Genomic DNA, 26,225 nt, shown 5'->3' with positions numbered 1-26,225 from the left:
TAGGGTCAGGAAATGCTCCAAGATCCAAAGGATAACATTACCAGCATATTCTATGAGAAAGGACAAACAAAACGCTTCTAATTTTATCCTCTTCACATGCTGAGAAGGAGCCCAGGAGGGATGAAGTAATTCATTCTGTGCAGTAAGGAGGAAAGGCAGGATTTCTAGGTCTCTAATGCTCAGCTTAGTAAACTAACCCCATCCTTTTGAGTTCAAGTCCTGTCTCTTCCCAGGACACTTCCCGGACCTCACCAGTGATTGCACCTTTCTCAACTCCTGCAGGGCTGGCTAGTCGACATTTGGCATTTGTCACTGCCTTAAATTCAATTCAAAGTGTGCTGATTTAAATAGAAAGATGCAAATACATAGTCTAGAGGGGGAGGCAGACAGGCTAACAAGGAGCCATAATGAAACTTAAGCCTTAGTGGCATTATGAAATTACCCAGGGAATACAGCAGAGGAAGAAACTAACTCTGCCTGGGAGGAGATTGAGAAAACCTTCCCAGAAAAGATGACATCTGAACTGATCTTTAAAAGGAGTAGGATTTCACCTAGTTAAAACACGTCTGGAGGGGGAGAGGAGGTGAAAAGGAGGGCATTTCACTCAGAAGGCAGAAGCCAAGGCACAAGAAAGTGAGAAAAGGAAGTGGCTAGTGACGATGGAAGATGCGTTGGGGCCAGATGGTAAAAGTGCTAGTTTTTATTTTAAAATTCTCCACCTAGATTTCGAACTTCTTAAGAGCCAGGACCAGTTATATTCCCCACTTATGCTCCATCCGTATATCCCCCAGATAGACACCCACAAGTATCTGTTGATAGAGATGAATCCCTACGTCATCTCTGTGATGTCACTGTATGTGGGAGGGCTGGGCGTTGGTTTCAGACATACCTGGGCCCCAATTCTGGCTTTTTACTAGCTGTGTAACTTCAGTTTCCTCCTCTGTAAAATACAGCTACCTACCTGCTCGGTTTGGGGGGAGATGAAACGAGGGATTGTGCACGGCAGGCCTTCTACAAATGGTAACTCTTATTAAAGGGCTCTAGGATGCGGCCAGGAACCATTTAATTTGCTTATATCGCGAGCATCCATTCAACCCCCACTGTGTCTAAAAAGAGAGCCGAGGGGAGGAGGATCCTCGCACTTGCCAAGAAGACGGTCATCCGTCGGGGCTGCACGCGGGCCTAGGCTCGACACAAGAGGCTCCCCAGCAGAAAGGGTCTTTCGGCAAAGAAAAAAAAAGGGGGGCTCTGTCCCCCGGCGCCGGGAATCCCCTCCTCTGGCACTGAGCTCCACTCGCGCCCGGCGTCCGGATTCCGTTGTAAACAGCTGTTCAGGCCAGCGAGGGAGTGGCAGGGCCGGGAGTAGGGGAGGACGCGGGCGCGCCGAGAGGGCAGCCTCGAGGGGTGAGCTCCACCCGCCCGCGGACCCCGCCTCTTCCTCGCCGGCCCCCGACATCCCGGGATGGGATCCGACGGGAAGAGGCGAAGAGATGCCTGCGACTTGGACCGCGCGCCTCCCGGGCGGGCCCCGCCAGCCTCCGCCCCAGCTCCCGCACTCACCTGCCACGGAGTCGGCGTTCTCCCTCCTGCCGCTCCCGCCGCGAATCAGGCGCGGGCTGGCGCCGCGGCGGAAGCCGCAGGGATGTGCGGCAGGCTGGGGCGGTTCAGCCTCTGCCCCTCCGAGGCCGCATCCCTCGCCACGCGGCGGGCGGTCCTCCCAGCCCGACTCGGGTGGGCAGCGGTCAGAGCGGCCGCTTCTCAGCATCAGGAAGGAGGAGACTGCTCTTGGCCGGGAGGCGCCAGCCCAATGTAGGGCAGCGCCATGTCTTCGTACGGAAAGGCGGGCGGGTCTTTCCCTGCTTGCCGAAGGGGTTCGGTAAGCGGTGGCTCGCAGCTGGGCGGCGCCGTGTTTCCTCAGGGAGAGGTGGAAAGCGTGGCCGATGACCGTTCAGGGGGCTCCGTGGGCAGTGGCTCCCAGCCAAGAGTCGCCCGCCTCACGCAGTGAGGCGCCATGTTTCCGTACGGAAACGCAAGAGGCGCGGCCGAGTCCCCGCCGAAGAGTCTCAGCTGGCGGTGGCTCGAAGCTGGGGATGGCCCGCCCCTAAGGCGCCATGTTTCCATACGGAAAGGCGGATGGCGCCGCCACATCCCAGCCGCTGTGGGGGTTGACGCGAGGAGAAAGGGAGGAGGAGAAGGCGCGGGGTCAGTCAAAAGAAGGAGTAAGAAGCAACCACATCGGAAACCCTCCCCGCCCGTTCTTTGAAATTTAATTTTGCCATCCTCTTTGTAGCTACACAAAATTTATTCCCCTTCTCTCATTTTCTCAGCTTTAAAAAAAGTCCGGGCGCAGCGGCTCACGCCTGTGATCCCAGCACTTTGAGAGGCCGAGGCGGGCGGATCACGAGGTCAAGAGATCGAGACCATCCTGGCCAACATGGTGAAACCCCCTCTTTACTAAAAATACGAAAATTAGCTGGGCGTGGTGGTGCGCGCCTGTAGTCCCAGCTACTCGGGAGGCTGAGGCAGGAGAATCGCTGGAATCTGAGAGGCGGAGGTTGCAGTGAGCCGAGATCACACCACTGCACTCTGGCCTGGAGACAGACCGAGACTCCGTCTCAAAAAAAAAAAAAAAAACAACTACAACAAAGCAGATGGGGGTGACATTGGTGCTTTCAAACACTGCTTCTAAATAGATCACATGTGGGTAGTTATTGCTAACATATTGAAGGACGAGTGCAATACCAGACCCTCAAACCATTTACTAACTTGCACATTAAAGTCTTTGCTTTAAAAAAGAAAAAGACAAAAACAGAAGTTCTCTGGTGAAGATTCACTTTTTGGAGGAAAAAAACACCAAAAACCCTTAAGATACTCAACTAAATGGAACTGTTAAGATCTACAAAGAATGGCCGGGCGTGGTGGCTCACGCCTGTAATCTCAGCACTTTGGGAGGTCGAGGTGGGTGGATCAGAAGGTCAGGAGTTCGAGACCAGCCTGGCCAATATGGTGAAACCTCGTCGCTACTAAAAATACAAAAAAATTAGTCGGCCATGGTGGCACATGCCTGTAATCCCAGCTACTTGGCAGGCTGAGGCAGGAGAATTGCTTGAATCTGGGAAGCAGAGGTTGCAGTGAGCCGAGATCGCACCACTGCACTCCAGCCTGGGTGACAGAGCGAGATTCCATCTAAAAAAAAAAAAAAAGATCTACAAAGAAAACATGCAGTTCTTCTGAGTCTAAACTCATACCAGAAAGTCTCTAGTGTTTTTCAGCCCTGATTACAACTTGGAATCTCAGGGGCAGGGGTTGGAAAACTATTATCCAAAACTCTGGGGGGTGATGCCAGACAAGTTTTAAAAGCTCTCTGGGGAAGCATGCTAGAACCACCTCCCTTACTTTCCTTAAAAGATTAATATGGCTGGGCGCAATGGCTCACGCCTGTAATCCTAGCACTTTGGGAGGTTGAGGCGGGTGGATCACCTGAGGTCAGGGGTTCAAGACTAGCCTGGCCAACATGGCAAAACCCCGTCTCTACTAAAAATACAAAAATTAGCTGGGCATGGTGGCAGGCACCTGTAATCCCAGTTACTGGAGAGGCTGAGGCAGGAGAATCCCTTGAACCCAGGAGGCAGAGGTTGCAGTGAGCAAAGATTGCACCCCTGCACTCCAGCCTGGGAGACAGAGCGAGACTACATCTCAAAAAAAAAGAAAAAAAAAAAGGTTAATATAACCAATTTTCACTTGGTTAGGAGCAAGTGAATGAATATACTCAAGTTTCACCTGGAGAGGATACTGCAACAATACCAAAATCACTGATTCACTGATTTAATTTGGGATATTTCACTTGTAATCTTTTAATGTTTTGTACTGTTTCAATATTCAAAAAATATATATAGACACATTCCATTTTGATCTTTGGCTGCAAGGACTGGAAATTCAAATTACATTCAGGTAAAGGGAGTTCACTACAAGGACATAGGACTTGGAGGGAGAAAGGTGGCAGCCACTCTAGAGGTCGGCTACTGCTCGTGGACACACAGGATCCCTCTTGTCACATCTCTGCTTGCTGTAGTCCATTCCACTCTTTATGCTACAGGCTGGTTTCTGTACTTTCTTAATTGATGCTCCTCATAATTTAAATTTACCTATATAGAATTTGATTGGCCAAACTGATTTTTGAGCAAAGTTAGTCTCATTATCCTCCAGGGAAGCTGCCCTTGGGTCAGGTGCTCAACCTTGGTCTACTCTGCTAGGATGATGGCAAGACTTACGGTCCTCTAGGCATTAGGTGTCTATGTGGGAATGGGTCCCCGAGAAGGCATCATGGGTGAATGAATGAGAGCACACAGCAAAAGATAATCAACAGTTCTAGTGACTGAGGAGAGTTGCCCAAGGCTTTCAAGGTAGCACTGGACCTGTAGTTTAAAACCTTGACAATGGTTGCAGTAAATATGATCGATTTTTCTTTTTATTTTATCCTCCTTATAAGGTCTAAGGTAAATTGGTTTTACTAGTATATTTTCCCTGAAATTATCATTCTACTAGAATGTTGCTTCTTCTAGAAGCATGAATGTAACTAAGCAGTTCTGCCTTCCCCTGAAGGTTAGTTGTGGTTGTCAAATAAATATGCTATTCAATTATGTGCAAAATAAAGGTTGCAAATCAGATAGTACACAGTTGCTCTGTCCACCATGCCGATCTTACCACAGTTCCAGTAGCTTGTTTCTGAAAACTTCCTCTCATACATTTAAATCATAAACTTACCTTCTCTTTCCCCTCACTGTAAAGAGAGCTGCCTTGCCTTTTTTTTTTTTTTTTTTTTTTTTTTTTTTGAGAGGGAATCTTGCTCTGTCTCCCAGGCTGGAGTGCAATGGCACGATCTCGGCTCACTGCAACCTCCGCCTCCTAGGTTCAAGCGATTCTCCTGCCTCAGCCTCCCGAGTAGCTGGGATTACAGGCACCCGCTACCACGCCCAGCTAATTTTTGTATTTTTGGTAGAGATGAGTTTTCACCATGTTGGTCAGGCTGGTCTCAAACTCCTGACCTCAGAGGATCCACCTGCCTCGGCCTCTGAAAGTGCTGGGATTACAGGCGTGAGCCACCACGTCCAGCCCTTCCCTTCTTACCTATCCAAAGAAACTGAGTTATTCCCTGAGTTATTAGAACTGGTATCATAGGTATTTTACAGATATTAGTCCTCAACCTTTATCCACTTAGACTAGCCACTATCAGTTATACCTAAGGAGGGAAAAAACATTACTGACATGCTAACATATTGGTGCATCATTTGTTTTCCTCACCTCTCACTAAAAGTCAGTTAAAAGACAAAATTCAGTATTTAATCTTTTGGCTTTATTATTGTAAGGATGAACAACTTCAAACTGTATTATATTGCTTGTCTATTTATCAAATACAGTTGACCCTTGAACAATGTGGGGGTTATGGGCATGAATCCCCCTGCACAATCAAAATTCTACGTATAAGTTTTGACTCCTCTAAAACTTATTAGCCTACTGTGGGCCGGAAGTCTTACCAATAACAGTCAATTAACGCACATTTCGTATGTTACATTTTATATATATATATATATATATATATATATATATATATTTTTTTTTTTTTTTTTTTTTTTTTTTGAGACAGGGTCTCGCTCTTTCACCCAGGCTGAAGTGCATAATCATGGTTCAATGAAGTGCATAATCATGGTTCAATGCAGTCTCAACTTCCCAGGCTCAAATGGATCCTCCCACCTCAACCTCCCAAGGAGCTGTACCACAGGTGCATGCTACTATGCCTAGCTAATTTCTTTTTTTGGGTGGGGTGTTAGAGACAGGGTCTCTCTACATTGCCCAGGCTGGTCTCAAGCAATCCTCTCGGCTTCCCAAAGTACTGGGATTACTGTCATGAGCCACCGCGTCTGCTCTAAATACTGTAGTCCTACAGTAAAGTAAGCTAGAGAAAAGAAAATGTTATTAAGAAAGTCACAAGGAAGAGAATATATACTGTTCAAAGTGAAAGTGGATCATCCTAAAGGTCTTCATCCTTGTCATCTTCACATTGAATAGGTAGAGGAGGAGGAAGGCTGGTCTTGCTGTCTCAGGGATCACAGAGGGGGAGGAGGTGAAAGGGGACGCAGGAGAGGCAGGTACATTTTATATAACTTTTGTTTTTAAAAATCCAAGTATAAGTGGACCTGCACAGTTCAAACTTGTGGTGTTTAAAGGTCACCTGTGTATCTTCACAGTGCACTCATTCCAAATAATGATTAACTTGGTTAAAAAGGTATTAAAAACTTTAGCTCTAATGCCAAATTTACAAGAACTATAGGATACAAAGGAACATGATAAAGGACAGCCCAGACTTGTCATCAGAAAAATTCAGACTGAGGAAAACTCAAGAACTGACCAAGTTTATTTAACAATAGAGACAGACACACAGACAGACAAAAAGAGAGGGGAAGGGTGGAAGGAGAAAGGAGTACTTATAACTTATATTTTTATTTATTTTTTATTTTTGAGACAGAGTCTTGCTCTGTCACCAGGCTGGAGTACAGTGGTGCGATCTCGGCTCACTGCAACCTCTGTCTCCTGGGTTCAAGGGATTCTCCTGCCTCAGCCTCCTGAGTAGCTGGGACTACAGGCGCGTGCCCCCACACCCAACTAATTTTTGTATTTTTAGTAGAGACGGGGTTTCACCATGTTGGCCAGGATGGTCTCAATCTCTTGACCTCGTGATCCGCCCATCTCAGCCTCCCAAAGTGCGGGGATTACAGGCGTGAGCCACTGCGCCTGGCCGAACTTACGTGTTTTTTTTTTTTTTTTTTTTTTTTTTGAGATGGAGTCTCACTCTGTCGCCCAGGCTGGAGTGCAGTGGTGCATCTCAGCTCACTGCAAGCTCCGCCTCCCGGGTTCACGCCATGCTCCTGCCTCAGCCTCCCGAGTAGCTGGGACTACAGGTGCCTGCCACCATGCCCAGCTAATTTTTTTGTATTTTTTTTAGTAAAGACGGGGTTTCACCATGTTAGCTAGGATGGTCTCGATCTCCTGACCTCATGATCCACCCGCCTCGGCCTCCCAAAGTGCTGGGATTACAGAACTTACAGATTTTTAAAGAGAGACTTCAACACATTAACTAATTGTGATTTATGGACATTATTTGAATCTCCATTTGAATAAACTGTCAAAATCATTTGAGATCATCATAAGATTTCAACACTAACTGCAAACCTGATATTAAGGAGTTGTAGGTTTATGTGAATGACAATGGTATCATGGTTGTTTTTTTAATGTCCTTTTTGTCATACACACCGACATTTTATACAGGAAATGATATGATATCTGAAATTTGCTGGGATGAGTGAGGAGTGAGGGAGGGTATAGATTAAACAAGATTGGCCTTGAGTTGGCAGTTGGCAGTATTAATGTGTACAAGCAAGAGTTCATTACTCTACTGTCTCCACTTTTATGTATGTTTGAAATTTTCCACAATAAGCTTGAAAAATTTTGTTTTCGGAAACATGAGGACAGTCTGATTTCTGATTTGTCTACAACTTAAGGTAATTAGCAAATTCTTTTTATCATAGCCTAAGTTTCTATCTTGCATCTTTAAGGAGTACCTTTCAAAACACAAACCCCACTCCTATTAACATGTAATTATCGTTTTCTTTACTGTTTAATGCTTTCTTATATAAGTACTGCAATGTCATATCATCTAAATCTCTATTATGTTCTATAAAGCATTGAGCACAGTAATTATAAATCAACTCACTTAAGTACTTAACAGCAATATGCCATATGAATAACAGCTTCTGACACATGAAGTTATACAAAAAAATTTTTATTAAGTACAGTTTCAAATTTAGAGCTTCCACGCTTACAAATGTGATTGGATATTTAGGATACATAATTTATTCTTAAAATACACAACTTATATACAGATATTAAAAACTCAGTCTCCAAAATGCTCAATAAAGATGTCTGGGTGACACTTATAGAATTGACCTAGCAATTTTTTCTTCTCTTTGGCAGAAAGTTTTGAATCCTCATCAATAGTTTTTAGTAAATTCAACAGCTCATCTTTGGTTGTCTTCTCTGTATTATTGGAATAGTCACGTTGATCAATTCTCTGGCAATAAATATATCCTTAAAGTTTAAAAGTAAAAAGTTCAGTTAATGACTCAACTTCTCATATTTAACCAGAAAAATCAACAATATTCTTGTCTTTGTTTTTCTTCCCCATTTTGTAATATGCACTGAAGAGGGTAAGCACTGCTGACTTTCTAACCCTTGTAAAGTTGCTTAGTATGAATAACTCTGAGGAGAATGTTTTAAATTTGGTTGAAATTAAAGTCTAACTACTTATAGCAAAACATTTTCAAAAAACACCTGAAATTTGTTTTTGGAAGATCATGAAAATAATATTTCTCAGATTACCTGCATCTCTATTTGGATCTCTTCCGTTCTGTATGGCCATAAGCTTAACACTTACAATTTTATGTAGAGTTCCAGGAATCTTAAGAAAAAGAAGGGACATGGGACATTATTCAAATGCATTTTAATCTAGTGATCTATTACATAAGCTCAATTTAACTACTTTCACAATTTTACCTTAAAAACATCTTTCTGATGATCCATTAAAAAGAGTACCAGAAGATCTGTTTTGCCTTTGGATAAATTTTTATTGTCAACAACAGCTTTTGAGAATATCCTTTTCACAACCATTCGGTTGTCACTCTATAAAAATAAAACAAATATATCCAACAGTATACACTTAAGAGACAAGTTTAATATAAAAGGGAATATTAAATATTAATAGCTTTTATACATTTCAGCATACTTGATGCTGAAGATGGAATAATCTAATATTTAACCTATAAGTATTAAGGATATTAAATACAACTAACAGTTAAACAAAAGACTTACTTCTTTCTGTAATTTAAACTCAGAAGGATTTGCTGCAACAGCCATGAAATACAGTAGTCTTCTAAATTCTTCTCTATTTTGGAAATCTAAAAGCTTTAGAAGGAGCTGGGTAGCTTCTAAAGCTATTTCCGTCTTCCCATTCACTTCAGCCAAAAGAAAAAAACTGCTTTTAATTGACCAAATATGACTCTATTAAAGGGAACAAAACTCAAGTTACAGTTTGAGTTAAAAAGTGCACTTATTCAAAATTATTTACAAAAGCAAAAGCAAGACTAGGAATTAACAATGAATGGTGAATACCATAAAGGCAGCTTGTTCTCAAATTGGCAACTAACACCCTAAGTCCCTGTCATATAATATCTTCGGGCATTAAATCTAACTCTTAGCTTTGTGGATAAAATCCCATTCTGTTTTTCATTAATTCAGTACATTTGGGAGTATACCATGTGTACAATATTCATGTATCCAACTCTCCTTGAGAAAAATAGAAGAAATTTTCTGAAACCTCCAATTTGTTTCCAACAAATTATGTGGCTCATTGGTAGAGAGACAAAGCAGAGAGTCTGCCATTTTGAAGAGACTGAACAGGGAGTAATGGTGGTGCTGATAACTCTTCTAAAAAAAGAGAATTGCTGCTTTATGCTTAAGCTTCTGGTGAATGAGAGCAGCATTATGCTCCTGGGTAACCAGAAGTTTCTGCATAACTTTAGAGCTTGTTAAAGCCTCTTTCCAAATGACCCCTAGAAGTTTTTGAACAAACACTTTCCATGAATTAATCCAGATCCACTCCCAGTTTGTAGTAGTAATATTTTGGTTCAGTTTGAGAACTAACTTTTTCTTGTTTCCTCCAAAAGATAAATGCTAGTATCCAATTAGATCTTATTTACCTAAGAGTTCTGCAATTCCATTATGAACGTCAGATAAGTGATTTAACAGAGGTTCCCTACTACTGTAATATCTGCCAATGGCATCAAACAGAAGTTCTTTCACTAAGTCTGTTCGGTCTGGTTGCTCAGGAAAGCTTCTGCTTATTTCCACCACCATCTGGTCTGGAAGGTATTCTAAACAGTCAATTGCTGCAGAGAGCCACTCATCTTCCCTATAGGGGAGAGGGGAAGATTATTTAAAAGGCAAGGGAAGATTATTTAAAAGGCAAACAATAACAAATATACACATGGTACCTAATTCAGTAGCTATTTCATGCCATCAGGATAAATTTCTACATGAGCTTAAAAGATATGTGTAGTTCTTTTTAATATATAGCTAGATCACGTATCACATTTACAAATTCAGCTTAATATTTTCCCTTTATTTTTTCCTTTTTCACGAAAACAAACTCTCCACCACAATACAGAGGTGAAAAGAGCATACAAATTCAAACTCTACTCTTGCTCTTCACATTTACGATGGAGACCCAGAAACTCCAAGTTACTTGCTCAGGCCTCAGGCAGGACTAGATCCCAGATCTGAGTTCTGGGCCACTATTTCTCCAACACAATGTTGCTTACTTCAGAGCTCTGTCTGTGATCTATTAGCTCTCCCTTTAGCTAGGACAGAATAGAGGAAGAAACGTTTCAAAATAATTACACATCAGGCCTGGCCGGTGGCTCACGTCTGTAATCCCAGCACTTTGGGAGGCTGAGGTAGGTGGATCACATGAGGTCAGGAGTTTGAGACCAGCCTGGCCAACATGGTGAAATCCCATCTCTACAAAAAATGCAAAAATTAGCTGGGTGTGGTGATGTGCCCCTGTAATCCAAGATACTTGGGAGGCTGAGGTGGGAGAATTGCTTGAACCCAGGAGGCAGAGGCTGCAGTGAGCCGAGATTGCACCACTGCACTCCAGCCTGGGCAACAGAGTGAGACCTCATCTCAAAAAACAAACCAACAAAATAATTAAATACCAATTATCATCTACAGTAAAATCCTGCTGGGTAACTTCAGAAAAATGTTACATTTCAAGAAATAAAGTAGCAAACTTTTAATATTCCATTTTTTATATCTATCTATCTATCTATCATTAAAAAGCAATCAATCATGTCCTCTACTGCTATACTGCCATGGACTCAGGACAACTAATTCAGCCAGGTGAGGTATCTCAGGCAGGTCATTTCACCTCTCTTGACATCAGCTTCAACTTTATATGATAAGATGATCTTTAAGGTCACTTCTAGCACAAATTCTGATTTTGTATATAAAAAGTATACAAGGCTGGGTGCAGTGGCTTACGCCTGTAATCCCAGCACTTTGGGAGGCCAAGGTGGGCAGATCACAAGGTCGGGGGTTCAAGACCACCCTGGCCAATATGGTGAAACCCCATCTCTACTAAAAATACAAAAATCAGCCAGGCATGGTGGCATGTGCCTGTAGTTTCAGCTACTTGGGAGGCTGAGGCAGAAGAATCGCTTGAACCTGGGAGGCGGAGGTTGCAGGGAGCTGAGATCATGCCACTGCACTCCAGCCTGGGCAACAGAAAGACTCCGTCTCAAAAAAAAAATTTATTAATTACACAATGTTTCACATGTTCCTTTAGGTTATAGAAATGTGTTATATCTGCAGAATTCAGTAACACATATGTTGGGATTAACTTTTTCATATAATGCTTTAAGCTGCCTTTTGGCATTCAACTGTTTATAGTATTAATAGTTCTTCGGACCGTAGAATTAGTGAAGTACTGAAAATGTAATTGTATTCCTTTCAAACATTTTCATCCCCTTAACTAGACTGGAACACTATCTGCTAAGGCAAAATAATAAAAAATTAAGCTAGAAAAATCTGATAACTTATTTTAACCATCAATAATTTTTATAGAAGAGCCTCAAAGTTATGAGTAATGCAGAACTCTTCCTTAAGGAAAAAAAAATCTTAATTCCCTCAGCACCTAAAGTTAAGCCTTCAAACCTTAGGATTTATATTCAAGAGAGTAGTAACTGGAATGAGAGAGTTACTTTCATTGTATTTTTTTTTTTTTTTTTGAGACAGAGTCTCACTCTGTCACCTAGGCTGGAATGCAGCGGCATGATCTCAGCTCACTGCAACCTCCGCCTCCCAAGTTCAAGTGATTTTCCTGCCTCAGCCTCCCAAGTAGCTGGGATTACGTGCCACCATGCCTGGCTAATTTTTGTATTTTTAGTAGAGTCGGGGTTTTACCATGTTGGCCAGGCTGGCCTCGAACTCCTGACCTCAAGTGATCCGCCCACCTCAGCCTCCCAAAGTGCTGGGATTACAGGCATGGGCCACCGCACCCGGCCTTATTGTATTTCTTTAATACAACTAGTTAAGTAAATACATATGTAACAGGTATTCTAGGTATGTAATCAAAGGATCTCAATAATTGTCAAATCTGTTTCTATTCTTCCAGGTCCCTTTGAGGAAATCTTGAGAGTCCAGACAGCTCTACATTTTAACAAAGATAAGAAGCTAAAGCATAATTTTTTTTTTTCACTTAATGTGCAAGTTACATGTGAAACAAAAATGAGTATGAAAAATGCAACAAATCTTTTTCTAATTTTGACTAATGTAATTTTGTTCTTCACATTCTCAAATACTGATAACAACTAACAATGCATATCTGATCCTATAGAAAAAAGAATAGAACAGATTACCTTAAAACCATTATCTCAATCTACCTACAAACACACTCAAATTATTATGTTTTTCCACATACTGAGAGTCACTATAAGCCTTGAGAATCCCTCGATCCAGATAGTTACTGCTGTTGACCATGGTGGACTGCCTCTTAGGTTGAGGAACTTTAGGTACAGCCTCTTGCTGTTTCAGTAAGGAGTCAAGAAGTGGAAGGTCTACAAGTTGTAGTAGACGCCCAATTGTTTCTTCTTGCCACACTTCATTAATAACTACACAGGAAAAATGACAAGGTGAAAAGTAACAATTAATAGTTACTATATGCTCACCATAATATTTTTCTAAGCAGGTCTAAGCTAGTAAATTTGTGGCCAAAAAGAAAGAAAAAGTCAACCTTACGAAGTGCTTTCTTATAACAAAGTAAAACAATCCAAGATTTGTTTAGAGTGTAGGAGAATAGGCTTTGGACAACAGGAATTCTTTTCATTCTTTGTACTGTAAAAAGCAATCTGTCAGAGATAAGAGATCAAGTCATGTAACATGTTAATAAGGACTCTGGAAGAAAGAATGATTCATTCAAGCTAAAAACTTGTTTGAAACTATTGGCTGCAGATTATTCCACTCAGCGTTTCCACAACTGGAATGGGGGAAAGTGTGGAAATTAAAGTCATTAACTATATTCCATTGCCACAGACAAGGAAGAACCGAAGAATTCTGTTAATGTTTTAATGTAATTTTCAAATTTTATTTGACCTAATAAAATCTTAGGAAAAGAAATATCTGAGAGCATATTTTCAATACAAATCTGCATGCAAAACATCTCAGATCTGAACCTTTGCCAGCTGATCGGACAAAAGTTAGTGTTCAAGAGTTCTAACACTGATCTATTTGTTAAAGATAATAGACTTCTGTTAAAATTGAACATAAACAGCTTTAATACATAGTGCACTCTTTCTCTGTACTTTGAATATTTAAAATCTAATAAAGATTAAGATTTAAAAATTTTAAATAACTTTGAAGTTAGCCTCCTACTTCTTATTTTGCTTCATCCTTAGCTTACCTTGCGGAGACAAGGTTGCAGAGATATTTACATGAGGGGAGTTGGCAGGCTTTAAACTCAGATTTTCCCACAGGTCCTCTAAACTGGCTGATTTGATATCGGATGACTTAAATAATGCATCTGCATACCTAAAATGAATTTATTTCAGAAATGAACATTTACTAAGCCCACAGAAATATTTTAGTATTTGAGAACTAAGAGTTTTCTACAGAGTTATGCATTTCAGAGCAAAAACACAATAAATCCAAATTCTAAGAGTAGAATAAATTATAAAAACACCCACCTTCTTTCTCAAGCATAAATATATTCTGTTCTCCTTTGAACATTTTCTTAGATTTAACTAATTCAATGACTAAAATCTTAGTCACCAGTTTAAAAATGCGATCAAACATAACTGGACTTCATTACGTGTACTGGGTTTATCAGTTATCTCTTTGTGGGGCATTCTTTGGTGGACAGTACTTACCGTTTTCTAAATACAGATCTACAGCCCTTTACCTGCAATTCTGAAACCCAAAAAGCTTTGAAAATCAAAGGTTGATTTAGAGCTCATATCATGACAAAACCTGTCCCGAGACTATGATAACTTTAATTTATCCCAGTAGTATATTCTTTTGTTTACCACCGAAATATCATTATGCTCATTGATTACCAGATGCTGTCCCAGATGCCTCCAGGGATGTTGAACCACATATATGTACAAGATAACTTTTATAAATGCTCCAAAGTTCCAAATTCCTAAATGCATCCGGTCCCAAGGATTTCAGATAAAGTGTGTGGACCTGCATCTGAAAGTTCTGACTGTGCCTTACTTTATCCTCATATTTCCTTTCTACACAAAGAGGTAAATTTTATCATGTTTTAGTTTGGGTTAAAACATGTAAAAATGGGCCAGGCGCAGTGGCTTATGCTTCTAATTCCAACACTTTAGGAGGCCAAGACGGGAGGATCACTTGAGCCCAGGAGTTTCAGACTAGCCTCATCTCGAACCATAATGGGATTCCGTCTCCACAGAAAAAAAAAAGAAAAGAAAAAAAATTAGCCGGGCATGGTGGTGCATGCCTGTAGTCCCAGCTACTGGGAGGCTAAGGTGGGAGGATCGCTTGAGCCCAAAAGGCAGACAATGCAGTGAGCTGAGATCACACCACTGCACTCCAGTCTGGGTGAGAGAGTAAGACCCTGCCTCAAAAAAATACACACACACGAAAATGAATACACTAAAACTCTGACTTTAGGTCAGATCTGAATTATAAGAGCTTCAATTATACCTCTGTCACCACTGCAGTTTAGCTGAGGGTAACAAAGGGGAAAAGGTAAAGTTGGTTTACTTCATGACAAATAGCTGTAAGTTCATTATGCATTATCACCCACATCCATTTCAATCACTGGATTCCACAATTCTGTCTCCCCAGTTTCCCTTTAAATAATTCCTTCTTCTCTCCCACCGCAATCTGGGTTTCTCTCTGCCTGCCTTCGCTATGTTCTCATACCAAGTGGTATGAGAACACTTTTTACACTGTAACTATAACTTGAAGCAGGAAAATCAGAGTGTGTTGACTGCTTCTGCTAAATATAAAATATGACTAGGAGATACCCAATAAAGTTAACAAAATTTATCGCACTTTATCAAATTTACCCACAGACCCATATTTTAGCTACATTTACTGCTAAAAATGTAATATAAAGCCAGTAGGCATCTCATAAAAAGGTAGACAAAATCCTGCCAATATTCCTGTGATAATCTAACATTATATACCAACCTGGAAGATGAATATAGTTTGTTCTCTTTGCCTAACTGACTGTCTTGGTTAGGTATTGTGGTGAATCTATAAAGGCTGCAACTACTATCTTCAAATGTAGGTTTTTTGTCTTTTCCAAAGACTTTGGTTGGAACTGCTTCAAATACTTTGTAGTCCATAAGCGCTTGACACACTCTCACCACTTTGGCCCGAGGAATATCTACATCACCAAAATACTTATTCTGAATTAGGTGAGAAAAAATGACATCCACAGCTTCTGAACCAACAAAGCAGTCATTATGTCGTTTTAAACGGTGCCTTCGTTTTTTCACTTCCACTTGTGTTTGGAGAGTGTTTATGATGCTGCTCCATACATACGTGGCTCCAAATGGCTTCTGAGCTACACTGAAACCTAGAAGGAGAAAAATCATAGAGAAACTGGGATTTAGTACCTTGTTCATTTGTAATAAGGTCTAAGCAATCCTTAGGCAAAAATGTAGTAATTTCCAAAGTCATTGATAAGGAGCAATTATGAGGGTAGCTTATTGAAATACTGTTTTAATAGCAACTCATTAAAAAATTTGGTACTTATTATATGCCAAACACTGTTCTATATGCTAAGATGCAACAGTAAGCAAAATAAGTTCCCTGTTCTCAGGAACTTAAGACTTTGTAGGAAGATAAAGATAATCCATACATGTTAGATCAGTGCTGAAAAGAAAAATAAAGCTGGATAAGATAAGGAATGCTACTTTAAATGGGATGTCAGGATAGACCTGTGTGATAAGGTTATACCTGAGCAGAAACTCAAGTAAAACCAAGAAGCAAGAAGCAAGCTGTGCAGACGTCTGGGGAAAGAGCAAATGCCCTGAGGTGGGAGTGTGCTCTGGTAGGATAGGAGGGAGGTCCCCACAGCCAGAGTGGTGTGGGGAGGGAGAGAAGAACAGGAAGTCAGATCAAGGAGGGAGAGGGGCTGGAGTTTGAGACTGGGAGTTAGGAGGACACATCAAGTAGGACCTTGTGGCAGTTACCAGTTACATACGAGAATTCTATTATATGCCTTGTGTAAATTATCTAATCTTCAATAGCAACCTATGAGGTACGTATCATTTCCATTTGAGAGATGGAAAACAGAGTCACAGAGGTTACATGGCACTTCTACATATTATACTGAAAGAGGTAGTACTGGGACTTGGCTCATGTTTTATATGATTTTGAAGTACTTATGAGTCATACACACACACACACAGTCATGCATCACAAAACAACATTTCTGTCAACAATGGACCACATATAACAGTGGTCCTATACAATTATAATGGAGCTTAAAAAGTCTTGTTCCTATCTCTTGCTGTACCTTTTCTATGTTTAGATACACAAGTACTTATCATTGTGTTACGATTGCTTACAGCATTCAGTATAGTTCTGCAGGTTTGTGGCCTAAGAGCAACAGGCTATACCACATAGCTTAGGTGTGTAGCAGGCTATACCATCAAGGTTTTGGAACTACACTCTATGATGTTTGCACAACAATGAAATCACCTGACAATACACATTTCTCAGAACATATCCCCATCATTATGCTACGCATGATTGTATAAACACACCACACACACACACACACACACACACAATCATTGCAGGAATAAACTAATATTTTTAAAGCCTATTATGCAGGCTTATGAGTTAAATACTTTGTATGCAGGGTAAAGTAACAATTTGGTTCCTGCCCTATAGGAGCTTATGACCTATTGCAAAGACAGAGTATGCACAGAAGTAAAGCAAGATTTTTGCCAAACACAAAAGGAGAAAAACAAACTTTCAAAAATATCCTATCATATTTTTCCTCATTGTAATTAGCAGATATTTGGAAATCAATAGGAAAGAAATCAGGTCTTGGGTTTTTGTAAACTGATGGAATAGATTCTAGTGAATCACTCACTTGGTGGCTGGCTGGCTCTCTCCCTTTTTTCCTTTCATAAAGAGTAGGCCCTTTAATGTGTTACACTTTTCAGTGATCCTCTGAAAATTCAGCAGTCCTAATTTAAGCCCCCATTTATGTTAAGTATATTACTTCCTTATTTTTAGGATATTTTGGCAGAGAAGTTGAAGTTATTACTTCCTTTAAGATAGTCTAAAAAGGAAAACCATATGCATGAGTACAATGGTAAGGAAAAAAGGGAATTATAATTAAAGAAATTGCTACTTGAAATTATCTTCCTACTTTTTTAGGCAAAATAGAATGTTTAAGATGAAGAAAGAATAAGATAAGCTCCTGAAGGACATTATTAAAACTCCTTTACAGCTTGCCGAAGATGGTGAAACCCCCTCTCTACTAAAAATACAAAAATTGGTCGGGTGTGGTAGCAGGCGCCTGCAATCCCAGTTACTCAGGAGGCTGAGGCAGAGAATTGCTTGAACCTGGGAGGTGGAGGTTGCAGTAAGCCAAGATAGCTCCACTGCACTCCAGCCTGGATGACAAAGCAAGACTCTGTCTAATAAATAAATAAACAAACAAACAAAAACTCCTCTTAGTGCACTAGAGCCATAAATTATAAGTGGGTCATTTGAAATTCATCTCTTATGTTGCAATAAATATAAGGAGTACACTGAACCACTACACTGTAGCATAATTCTGTAGCTACTAGCAATTTAAACATCTTTATAGTGAAAATTAACAGCATATACACAAACACATAGCCCTTTATTGTTTATTTGTATATTTCTAACACCAAAAGTAGACGGGTAATTTACCACCTACCCATTATTATAACGTTGGTTTAAAATGATCAGCAAGATTTTTTTTTTTTTTTTTGAGATGAAGTCCCTCTCTGTCACCCAGGCTGGAGTGCAGTGGCTTGATCTCGGCTCACTGCAAGCTCTGCCTCCTGGGTTCACGCCATTCTCCCACCTTAGCCTCCCAAGTAGCTGGGACTACAGGTGCCCGCCACCACACCCGGCTAATTTTTTGTATTTTTTTTTTTAGTAGAGACGGGGTTTCACCATGTTAGCCAGGATGGTCTCGATCTCCTGACCTCGTGATCCACCTGCCTCAGCCTCCCAAAGTGAGCAACATTGTTTTTAATTGTCAAAATTGTATTTTAAATTTGAAGATATTTCATAAGCCAGTACTAAACAAAGATGGAAGTAATTGTTGCCAGTCTTCCAAATATAATGTCAGCTGTTTCAGGAACTGAATTATGGAGAATTGACTAAATAAATCAAGCTGGAATTAGATCTACTCTTGGTACAGTATTTAGTCTCTGTTGAATAGGGCAAGAATGAGGCATTTGATGGAATCTCAAAGTAAGTCCAGGTCATTCCTGGTATCCAGAACTCAGGAGTAGTTGTACTATTTCCAGCTATAATGCCTAAACATTGTTAGCGACTAATATTCTTAAATTCCTAAAATACCAGAGATTATAAATAAGATTTAAATAAACAATTTCTGCTTAATTTTTCAAATCTTATTAATAGCTAACATTTGAGTATTTACACTATGACAGGCTCTGTCTTCTCGAATTCTGATAAGCTTCTCTGCAAAATGATTATTAATAATCCTATTTTGAGGAAATTGAGGCTCCGTGAGTTAAACCTGCCCTCAGTTACACAGCTGATAAATATATACTAGTTTTTCCTAGTACTTAAATGTAAATATATGAAAAGTCAGCCACCAGATAAGTCGTTTAAGCATTAACCTTTCGTTGGAAACTTGGATTAAGTGAAACAGCTTTAAGAGAGCCAAGAGATAAACTCTAAGAACCCTTAACCAAGCTATTTAAAAACAGTAGTCACCACTCCTAAAATAAGGCAGGATATCATAAATTCTGTAATAAATACTACCACAGTACACAGGGTAAGACAGGAAAAGGAAGACATGCAAGATTCAAACTTTGATCAGACTGCCTTTTAAGAACCAATGAGACAGACTTCTGGACTAGTGATAATATAAAGATGAAACACTTAAGTCATAACACTTGAGCTATAAGTAGGTTAGCATACAAATCCTAAATGATAAGGCTGAGTCACTTATTAATTACAGATCAATAAGACAGCTGAAGAGGGCGGTGAGAGGGGATATTTGGCCTCAGTGAGTAGAAAAGGCTAATCTTCACAGAAGAATTAAGAGGTAAAGAATAAACTTCCCCATATTAACTTGTGGGAAATTAGGAGGTTCTGCAGGTTGGATAACACTGCATAAAAGATTGAAGAACTGGTTAGAGCAGGAGAGTAGACACCTGTGAACCACAGGTTTCCAGAGTCCTCCAGGCATGATACAATACAGCCCTCACAGGTCCCCTCTGTTCTCACTGACCATTAAGTCCCAACCATTGCATCCTGGGATATTTCCCTTCAAGCACCACCACCCACAAACTAGCTCATGTTCATACAGATGCTTTCATACACAATGTACCCTGGACTTCACAAGTAAATGTGCCAAAACCCATACCAGGATAATCTGCTTTTTAAAATGCTGACTTCACCAGCTGAACATATATGGTTTGAAACTTATTTATCGTCCTCTAAAAGCTGAAATGAATATTGGTATAGCAGATCAAGATGACTTACTGTGATTTCTAGACAGGATTTAAGAGACCAAAAATAGACAATGAATATTTTTTAAGTCTTGCAACCAAACCTCACTTTCATATGAGCTAAACAACCTTTTAAAATCCATCACTATCTACATCTTGATGCTTCCTTACATTTGGTCAAGGATTTTTTTTTTTTCTTTTTCTTTTTTTTTTTTTTTTGAGACAGTGTCTCATCTGTTGCCAGCCTGGAGTGCAGTGGTGCGATCTCAGCTCACTGCAACCTCCAACTCCCTGGTTCAAGTGATTTTCCTGCCTCAGCCTCCTGAGTAGCTAGGATTATAGGCACGCGCCACTACGTGCAGCTAATTTTTTTTGTACTTTTAGTAGAGACAGGGTTTCACCATGTTGGCCAGGATGGTCTCGAACTCCTGACCTCGTGATCCACCCACCTCGGCCTCCCAAAGTGCTGGGATTACAGGTGTGAGCCACCACGCCCAGCCTGGTCAAGCATTTTCTAAAAGCATCATAACAAATGGAATCAAAGAGTTTAGAGATCAGCTGTAAAAACTCTGGATAAGAGACAATCTCTGTAAGTAGGTTTCTTCATCTACTGATAAGATAGTTGAACACAATATTTTAGGTTAGTTTCAGGTCTAAACTGCCAGGTCAGGTACAGTGGCTCACACCTCTGATCCCAGGACTTTGGGAGGCCATGGCGGGAAGATTGCTTGAGGCCAGGAGTTCGAGGTTACAGTGGGCTAAGATCGCACCACTGCACTCCAGCCTGGGTGACAGAGTGAGATCCTGTGTTTAAATAAACTGATTATAGGAATGTAAAGACCGAAATTATATCTCCTCCATTTAGATAAGGACATTGAACACCAAATATGGCAGATCCATACGCAAGAAAGGAAGTATATGGACAAATTTGACCCTACCAGATACAAAACCTTTTGGAAGGTTGCCTAACAAGGCTCAGAAATAATTTAATTATCTAGCCTACAACACATAGTCTCAAGCACTATATAAATCTAGGCTAGTTAACCTTCATTTTTCAAGCAGTCTCATCCTTATTTGCTTGAAAACGATAGCTATTTTTCAAAAGCTGCCCTTCACATGTATTTGAACTCTACCATAAAAAATGTTTACCAACAGTAAAAGTTAAACTTCTAAGATAATATTGAACACTTACATATACATGTAGTACCAGTAATAATCATCTTCACTTCTAAGAATTCACATTAAATAATCGAGTCATAATAATTCCCTAAAAATGTCAAGAAATTACATTTACCCAAAAATTAGGGATAATCAGCATCAACCATAATCCACCTTGTCAGAAACCCTAGTCCTACTGTGAAAACCTATTTAAAGGGAAAACAATTGTATAATCACTTCAAATAGTAAGATTATATTAAATCTTTAGAAGTAGATCAATATATACATTATAAAATTGGATCCCAACGTAAGGTAAACATACACACAGAATTGCTAAAACACACTACCTCTTAATGAACATATAACAATTTTGTTTCCATTCTCGGTCTTTAGACTGGACTTAAAAAAAAAAAAAAAGGAACTGAATCCAGACAGCTGATGTTTCTCCATAAAACTTTTAAGAGATGGTGAGCTAGTGCCTGATTTCTTTCAGATTTCCTGTTTACAGAGGTTTAAATTATTTAATTGCCTTACAGATTGCCTCAATATAATACAATTGGTTAGTCAATATTTGTTAGTTGTTGATTATTGCTAACTATGAAAAAACTTACTTTTTTTTCTCTTTTTTGAGACAGAGTCTCACTTTGTCATCCAGGCTGGAGTGCAGTGGTGTGATCTTGGCTCACTGCAACTTCTGCCTCCTGGATTCAAGCAATTCTCCTGCCTCAACCTCTCGAGTGGCTGGGATTACAGGTGTGCGCCACCAAACCCAGATAATTTTTGGATTTTTAGTAGAAATGGGGTTTCACTGCACTGGCCAGGCTGGTCTCAAACTCCTGGCCTCAAATGATCCACCTGCCTCAACCTCCCAAAGTGCTGGCATTACAGGTGTGAGCCACTACACCGCGTTCATAAAAAAAACATTTTTAAAGGAAGGTTAACCCAGTGGTTCTCAGTGGGTGATTATAACCCCCACAAGACACGTCTGGAGACATTTTTGATTGTCACAATGAGTATGGGTATCGCTGGCATCTAGTGGGTAGAGAGATGCTACTAAACATCCTACAATGCACAGACAGCACCCACAACAAAGAAAACGTCAGTAGTGCCAAGGTTAAGAAACCCTGGGTTGACTGAATACTCTTCAGACGTGGAAACTTGTGCTAACGCAGCAGACACAGTGCTAGGTGCTGTGACTACAAAGAGTTAGACCAGTGTGGACCCTGCAGTCCCAGGGACCTGAGTTCCATTGTTGGGTCCACCATTTACTAATAACACAATCTTGGGCAAACTGCCTAACTTTTCTGTTGCAAAACAGAGCTAACTCCACTCCTCTCACTCATTACGAGGATCATGAGACCATATGTTAACGTGTCTCGCAAAATATCCAGAAATTCACAGATGTATCACCAAAAACAAAAGGAGGAAACTGTCACAGTCTAGAAGAGTAGACTCATTACATGACAACTCAATGTAATATAATATCTTGGATGGGATCCTGGAAGAGAACATTAGGCAAACACCAAGGGAATCCAAGTGTGGACTTCAGTTAATAATTATATGTATCAATATTGGTTCATTAATTATGACAAATGGACCATACTATTTAGTGAATCTATTCTAAAATTTTAAGTTTATTTTAAAAGTAGAAAGAAAAGGGAGGTATCTTTCTTCCTCTTCCTTCCTCTGAACTCAGAGGACACAGTCCCCAACCTTAGGAGTTTACCTTTTATTTACTCCTACTACCTGGATGATAATGTCAAGTTCTGAATAGTATTCAATCACATAAAGGCCACCAGGAGATGAGAAGACAAGATGTGACACATACCAGAGGATTTAACTTTTCATCAGAAAATAATACATCTATAATCCTAGACCATTTAGGATTTAAGAGAATTTTAATAAAGATTTTTTCAAAAGAGGTTTTAAAATATTACTCACTCAAAGAATTGTCAAGACAACAAAGAAAAAGGACATTTGTTGGATAGTAACCAAAACCTCATGAAAATATTAATAGATAAATGTAAAGAGAATTGTGTTTATGGTGTTAAAACTGGACAGTTGTGACTGAGTGGAAAAATTTTCTATACTATGATCCCAAGATTACAACACTTTTACTGGATATTGGTTCTGGTAGTCCAAAGTTTATTTTCCTGCTAGTTGGCATTAGAGGAGTCATGCTGAAGACTGCGATTGCCTCTGAAAAGAAGGGTGCAGGTAGGTAAAAGAAGTCTCTACCAACAAGAAAAATTTAAGATATCTACGAGAATTATCAGCAAAAGCAGACACTGGTCCCTGCTTTAATTCACACAGATTAATGAGACAGCATATGGGAAGTACTTTGAGCTCCCTGGAAAAGTGATACCAGGCAAACTCAAAGAATTAGGTTACAGTATAAAGGGATAAGAGGATAACAGACTACTTTCTTGTTTGTCATATTAAAAGACAAGTGTTTTTGACGTACTGGCTGAAGACTGGCATATAGATCTCATTTCTTGTACATAAATCAGGTCCCTGGTCGTTGCAGCCCCTTTAAGGTAAGGGAGAGTTACTAATCGGTGGAGAAACAAAAGTACAAAGCTGCCTGCCAGAGCACACAGAAAGAGAATGGCAAAGAACCAAGAACCGTGTGCTCCCATTACCTTGCTCACTGGAACTATGACAAGGCAATTAAAGGGTGAAAGAAAGGCTAACAAATGTTACCAGGTCGGGATTCCAGCGGTAGCAAGCAAAACGAGTGAGAACAACAGCCGGCCCCTCTCCGTCCACTGCAGCTGGTGTGCCGAGGACAGTGTTCCTTTGATTCCTGATAACCAGCACTTCAACTCTTCCCTTAGAGAGTTATCTACTTAATTTCTGAATCCATACTTCCTTACACCATCTCAGAACCTGTTCACAAATGCCCAAAGCTCCAGAATTGGTATTTCAGCCATTAGAGAAAACACGGTACCATGTTTTTATTTTAAGCAAGTGACATTTGGGAATCTCCTTCACTGAGTAAGTGGGCCCAAAAGATTTCTCAAGACTGTTTTCAATGTCATTTGGTTTTAAATTCCCAAATGTCTTAGCATTTGTCTTCTCTTCACAACATAAATCAAGGAGACATTCTCAATGTGGCCACTATGTGCTTACCTGAATCCTTCACATGGGAGCAGACTAAGGTCAATATTATTATGTTTCTTAGAAAAGGACAAGTGAAAAATGGTTCTCTATCATAATCTGTCGTTAGCATTTTGAAGATTTAAACGAGCATTAGTAAGTCAAACACAAGAGTAGGGCCACTGAGAAGCACCAATTTGACCCAGAGGAAGGAATCACAGTTTCACTGGTTGGTGTTTTTACAAATGAAAGGCTTTTGTCAGAAAGGGAACCAATTCCTACGACATCCCAGACTGGAGCTCCAGAAAGGGGAAAAAGTTGTAATTTAACCAAAAGAAAAAAGCCAAGTGTTATCTGAATATCTTAACAGTTATCTGAGTCACCCCTATTAACTGAGTTGTAGATCTGCTATAACCAGCATTTTAGAAGTGATATCCGATTCTGTTCATGTGTTTGAACATTTAAAGAAACCAGGATCCTAAATCAACTGACCCCCAAAGACACGATTAAGCCGGTGGCAAAATTTGCCAACTTCCCTCCTAATTTCATGTAACTATTTTTTTAGCCAAAAACTTCTATTCACTAAAATACTGCTTATACATAAAGTGTTAATAAATACCTTTTATGCCAAATTGCTGCCAGTAGAACTCACATAAACCTCTCATCCCTCCCAGGAAGAGTCTGGGGAAACAAGCTGACTCTTGACTCCTAGCAGTCTGGAGAACAAAGTGGGCAAGGGAGGAGTTCGGCCCCTGGCCATACTGTGTCGTCAAGGTTTGTGGTTGAGACAGGGGGCAAAGAACTACACAAATTCCAGACACCACACTTGTCACCGGTAGCACCGCGAAGCATATCCCGGAGCTCCCCGGCGCGTGCCTGGCACGTTAGCGGGCGCACAGACCAACGCGCGGTCAAGTTGAGAGTCTGGGTAGAGAGAAAAAAGCTGGGCTGTGCGGGCGGGCTCTGCCGCCTGCAGCCCACCAGCCAGAGAGGAACCCGATCCGCCCGCTCGGCGGGGGCGTTGGCCAAGTGGTCGCAGCTGTGCTGGGCTCGCCCAGCCGGCCGTTGCCAGGCGCAGGCGGCCGAACGCCCCACGCCGCCCGCCCCGCGCCGGGACCCAGCCCGCGCACCACAGCCCGCCCCGCGCCATCCCGGGCGGCGGTCCTCGGCACCTACCGGGAGGCCTGTGCGTGGGGCTGTGGAGAGCCGAGAGGTTCAGCGCAGCAGCCTTCTCCTGCACGGTGGCCATGGCCCTTGCTCCCCGGACGCCAACTCCTCCACCAGCTTCACAGCTGCCTGAGCGCCCGTCTGTTAACTGTGCGGGGCGTGGCTCCCTGCAGGCCCCGCCCCCGCTGCCGGTCACGTGTCTCTCTGGCATCCACTGAACGTAGCCCGCGGCGCCAGCCATCCAAGTTTCCTCGGGCGCGACGCCACGCGAGCGGTGGCCGTGGAGAGAGCGGTTCCCTGGGCCGGCACCACGGGGCCCGCGGCTCACACCAGCGGGGTTCGAACCGCGGCCTGCCCTAGATTAACTCGGGACCAGGCCGGGCGCGGTGGCTCACGCCTGTAATCCCAGCACTTTGGGAGGCCAGGGCAGGTGGAGCACCTGAGGTCAGGAGTTCGAAAGCAGCCTGGCCTACATGGCGAAACCCCGTCTCTACTAAAAATACAAAAATTAGCCGGGCTTGGTGGCAGGCGCCTGTAATCCCAGCCACTCGGGAGGCCGAGGCACAAGAATCGCTTGAACCCAGGAGGCGGAGGTTGCAGTGAGCGGAGATCCACCACTGCACTCCAGCCTGGGTGACAGAGTGAGACTCCGTCTCAAAAAAAAGAAAAAGTCGGGGACCTGGCAAGCTGCCTAACTGCTCTGTGTCTCGGTGTCCTCACCTGTGATGCGGGGGTAGGTTTAGTACCTGCTTCACTGAGATGTTTGTTTTTTAACGAGGTTTATATGAACCAATTCAGGTTCAGCATTTAGTAACTGCGTCCGGAACGTAAGTGCTTAAAATTATGTCATAGTAGTAGTAGTAATAATGATAATAACAATAATAATCGAGTTTTTCAGATGTCCCTACCTGTACAGAACAAACAAATCCTATGTGGCTCAGGAGAACAATGTCTAGAGGT

At 41.3% G+C, this 26,225-nt stretch overlaps 2 protein-coding genes across 5 annotated transcripts in view; both read right to left on the bottom strand.

The window, feature by feature from the left end:
- Positions 1-1,918, bottom strand: part of TCP11L1 (t-complex 11 like 1) — a 34,158-nt gene extending 32,240 nt beyond the window's left edge. Inside the window, exon 1 of one of the 3 annotated variants that reach the window (XM_030828651.1) lies at positions 1,561-1,918. The gene's annotated coding sequence lies outside the window, so the exon portion shown is untranslated. The other 2 variants (XM_030828654.1, XM_030828652.1) reach the window with 2 other exon arrangements.
- A 5,903-nt stretch (positions 1,919-7,821) lies between these two features.
- On the bottom strand, positions 7,822-25,425 carry DEPDC7 (DEP domain containing 7). 2 transcript variants are annotated; one of them, XM_030829050.1, is made up of 9 exons: positions 25,275-25,425; positions 15,328-15,718; positions 13,568-13,695; positions 12,590-12,779; positions 9,810-10,021; positions 8,923-9,065; positions 8,608-8,733; positions 8,434-8,512; positions 7,822-8,142 (listed from the first exon to the last, which is right to left on the bottom strand). In XM_030829050.1, the coding sequence occupies exons 1-9, from the start codon at positions 25,345-25,347 to the stop codon at positions 7,949-7,951; spliced, it is 1,536 nt and encodes a 511-aa protein (XP_030684910.1). In that variant the 5' UTR covers positions 25,348-25,425; the 3' UTR covers positions 7,822-7,948. The 2 variants fall into 2 exon arrangements, with proteins under 2 accessions (XP_030684910.1, XP_030684911.1); XM_030829051.1 differs by lacking the exon at positions 25,275-25,425 and adding an exon at positions 24,718-25,121.
- Positions 25,426-26,225: the final 800 nt, after the last annotated feature.

The sequence above is a fragment of the Nomascus leucogenys genome, chromosome 15, assembly GCF_006542625.1.
Source record: "Nomascus leucogenys isolate Asia chromosome 15, Asia_NLE_v1, whole genome shotgun sequence".
NCBI lineage: Eukaryota > Metazoa > Chordata > Mammalia > Primates > Hylobatidae > Nomascus > Nomascus leucogenys.
This window is presented reverse-complemented; position numbering and strand designations above follow the sequence as displayed.

Coding starts and splice junctions, on each gene's coding strand:
- DEPDC7 (XM_030829050.1), bottom strand. CDS start 25,347: ATGGCCACCGTGCAGGAGAAGGCTGCTGCGCTGAACCTCTCGGCTCTC. Junction 13,696..15,327: donor AAACTATATTCATCTTCCAG/GTTGGTATATAA, acceptor AATTCATTTTAG/GTATGCAGATGCATTATTTA. Junction 10,022..12,589: donor AAGGCTTATAGTGACTCTCA/GTATGTGGAAAA, acceptor TCTCCCCTATAG/GGAAGATGAGTGGCTCTCTG.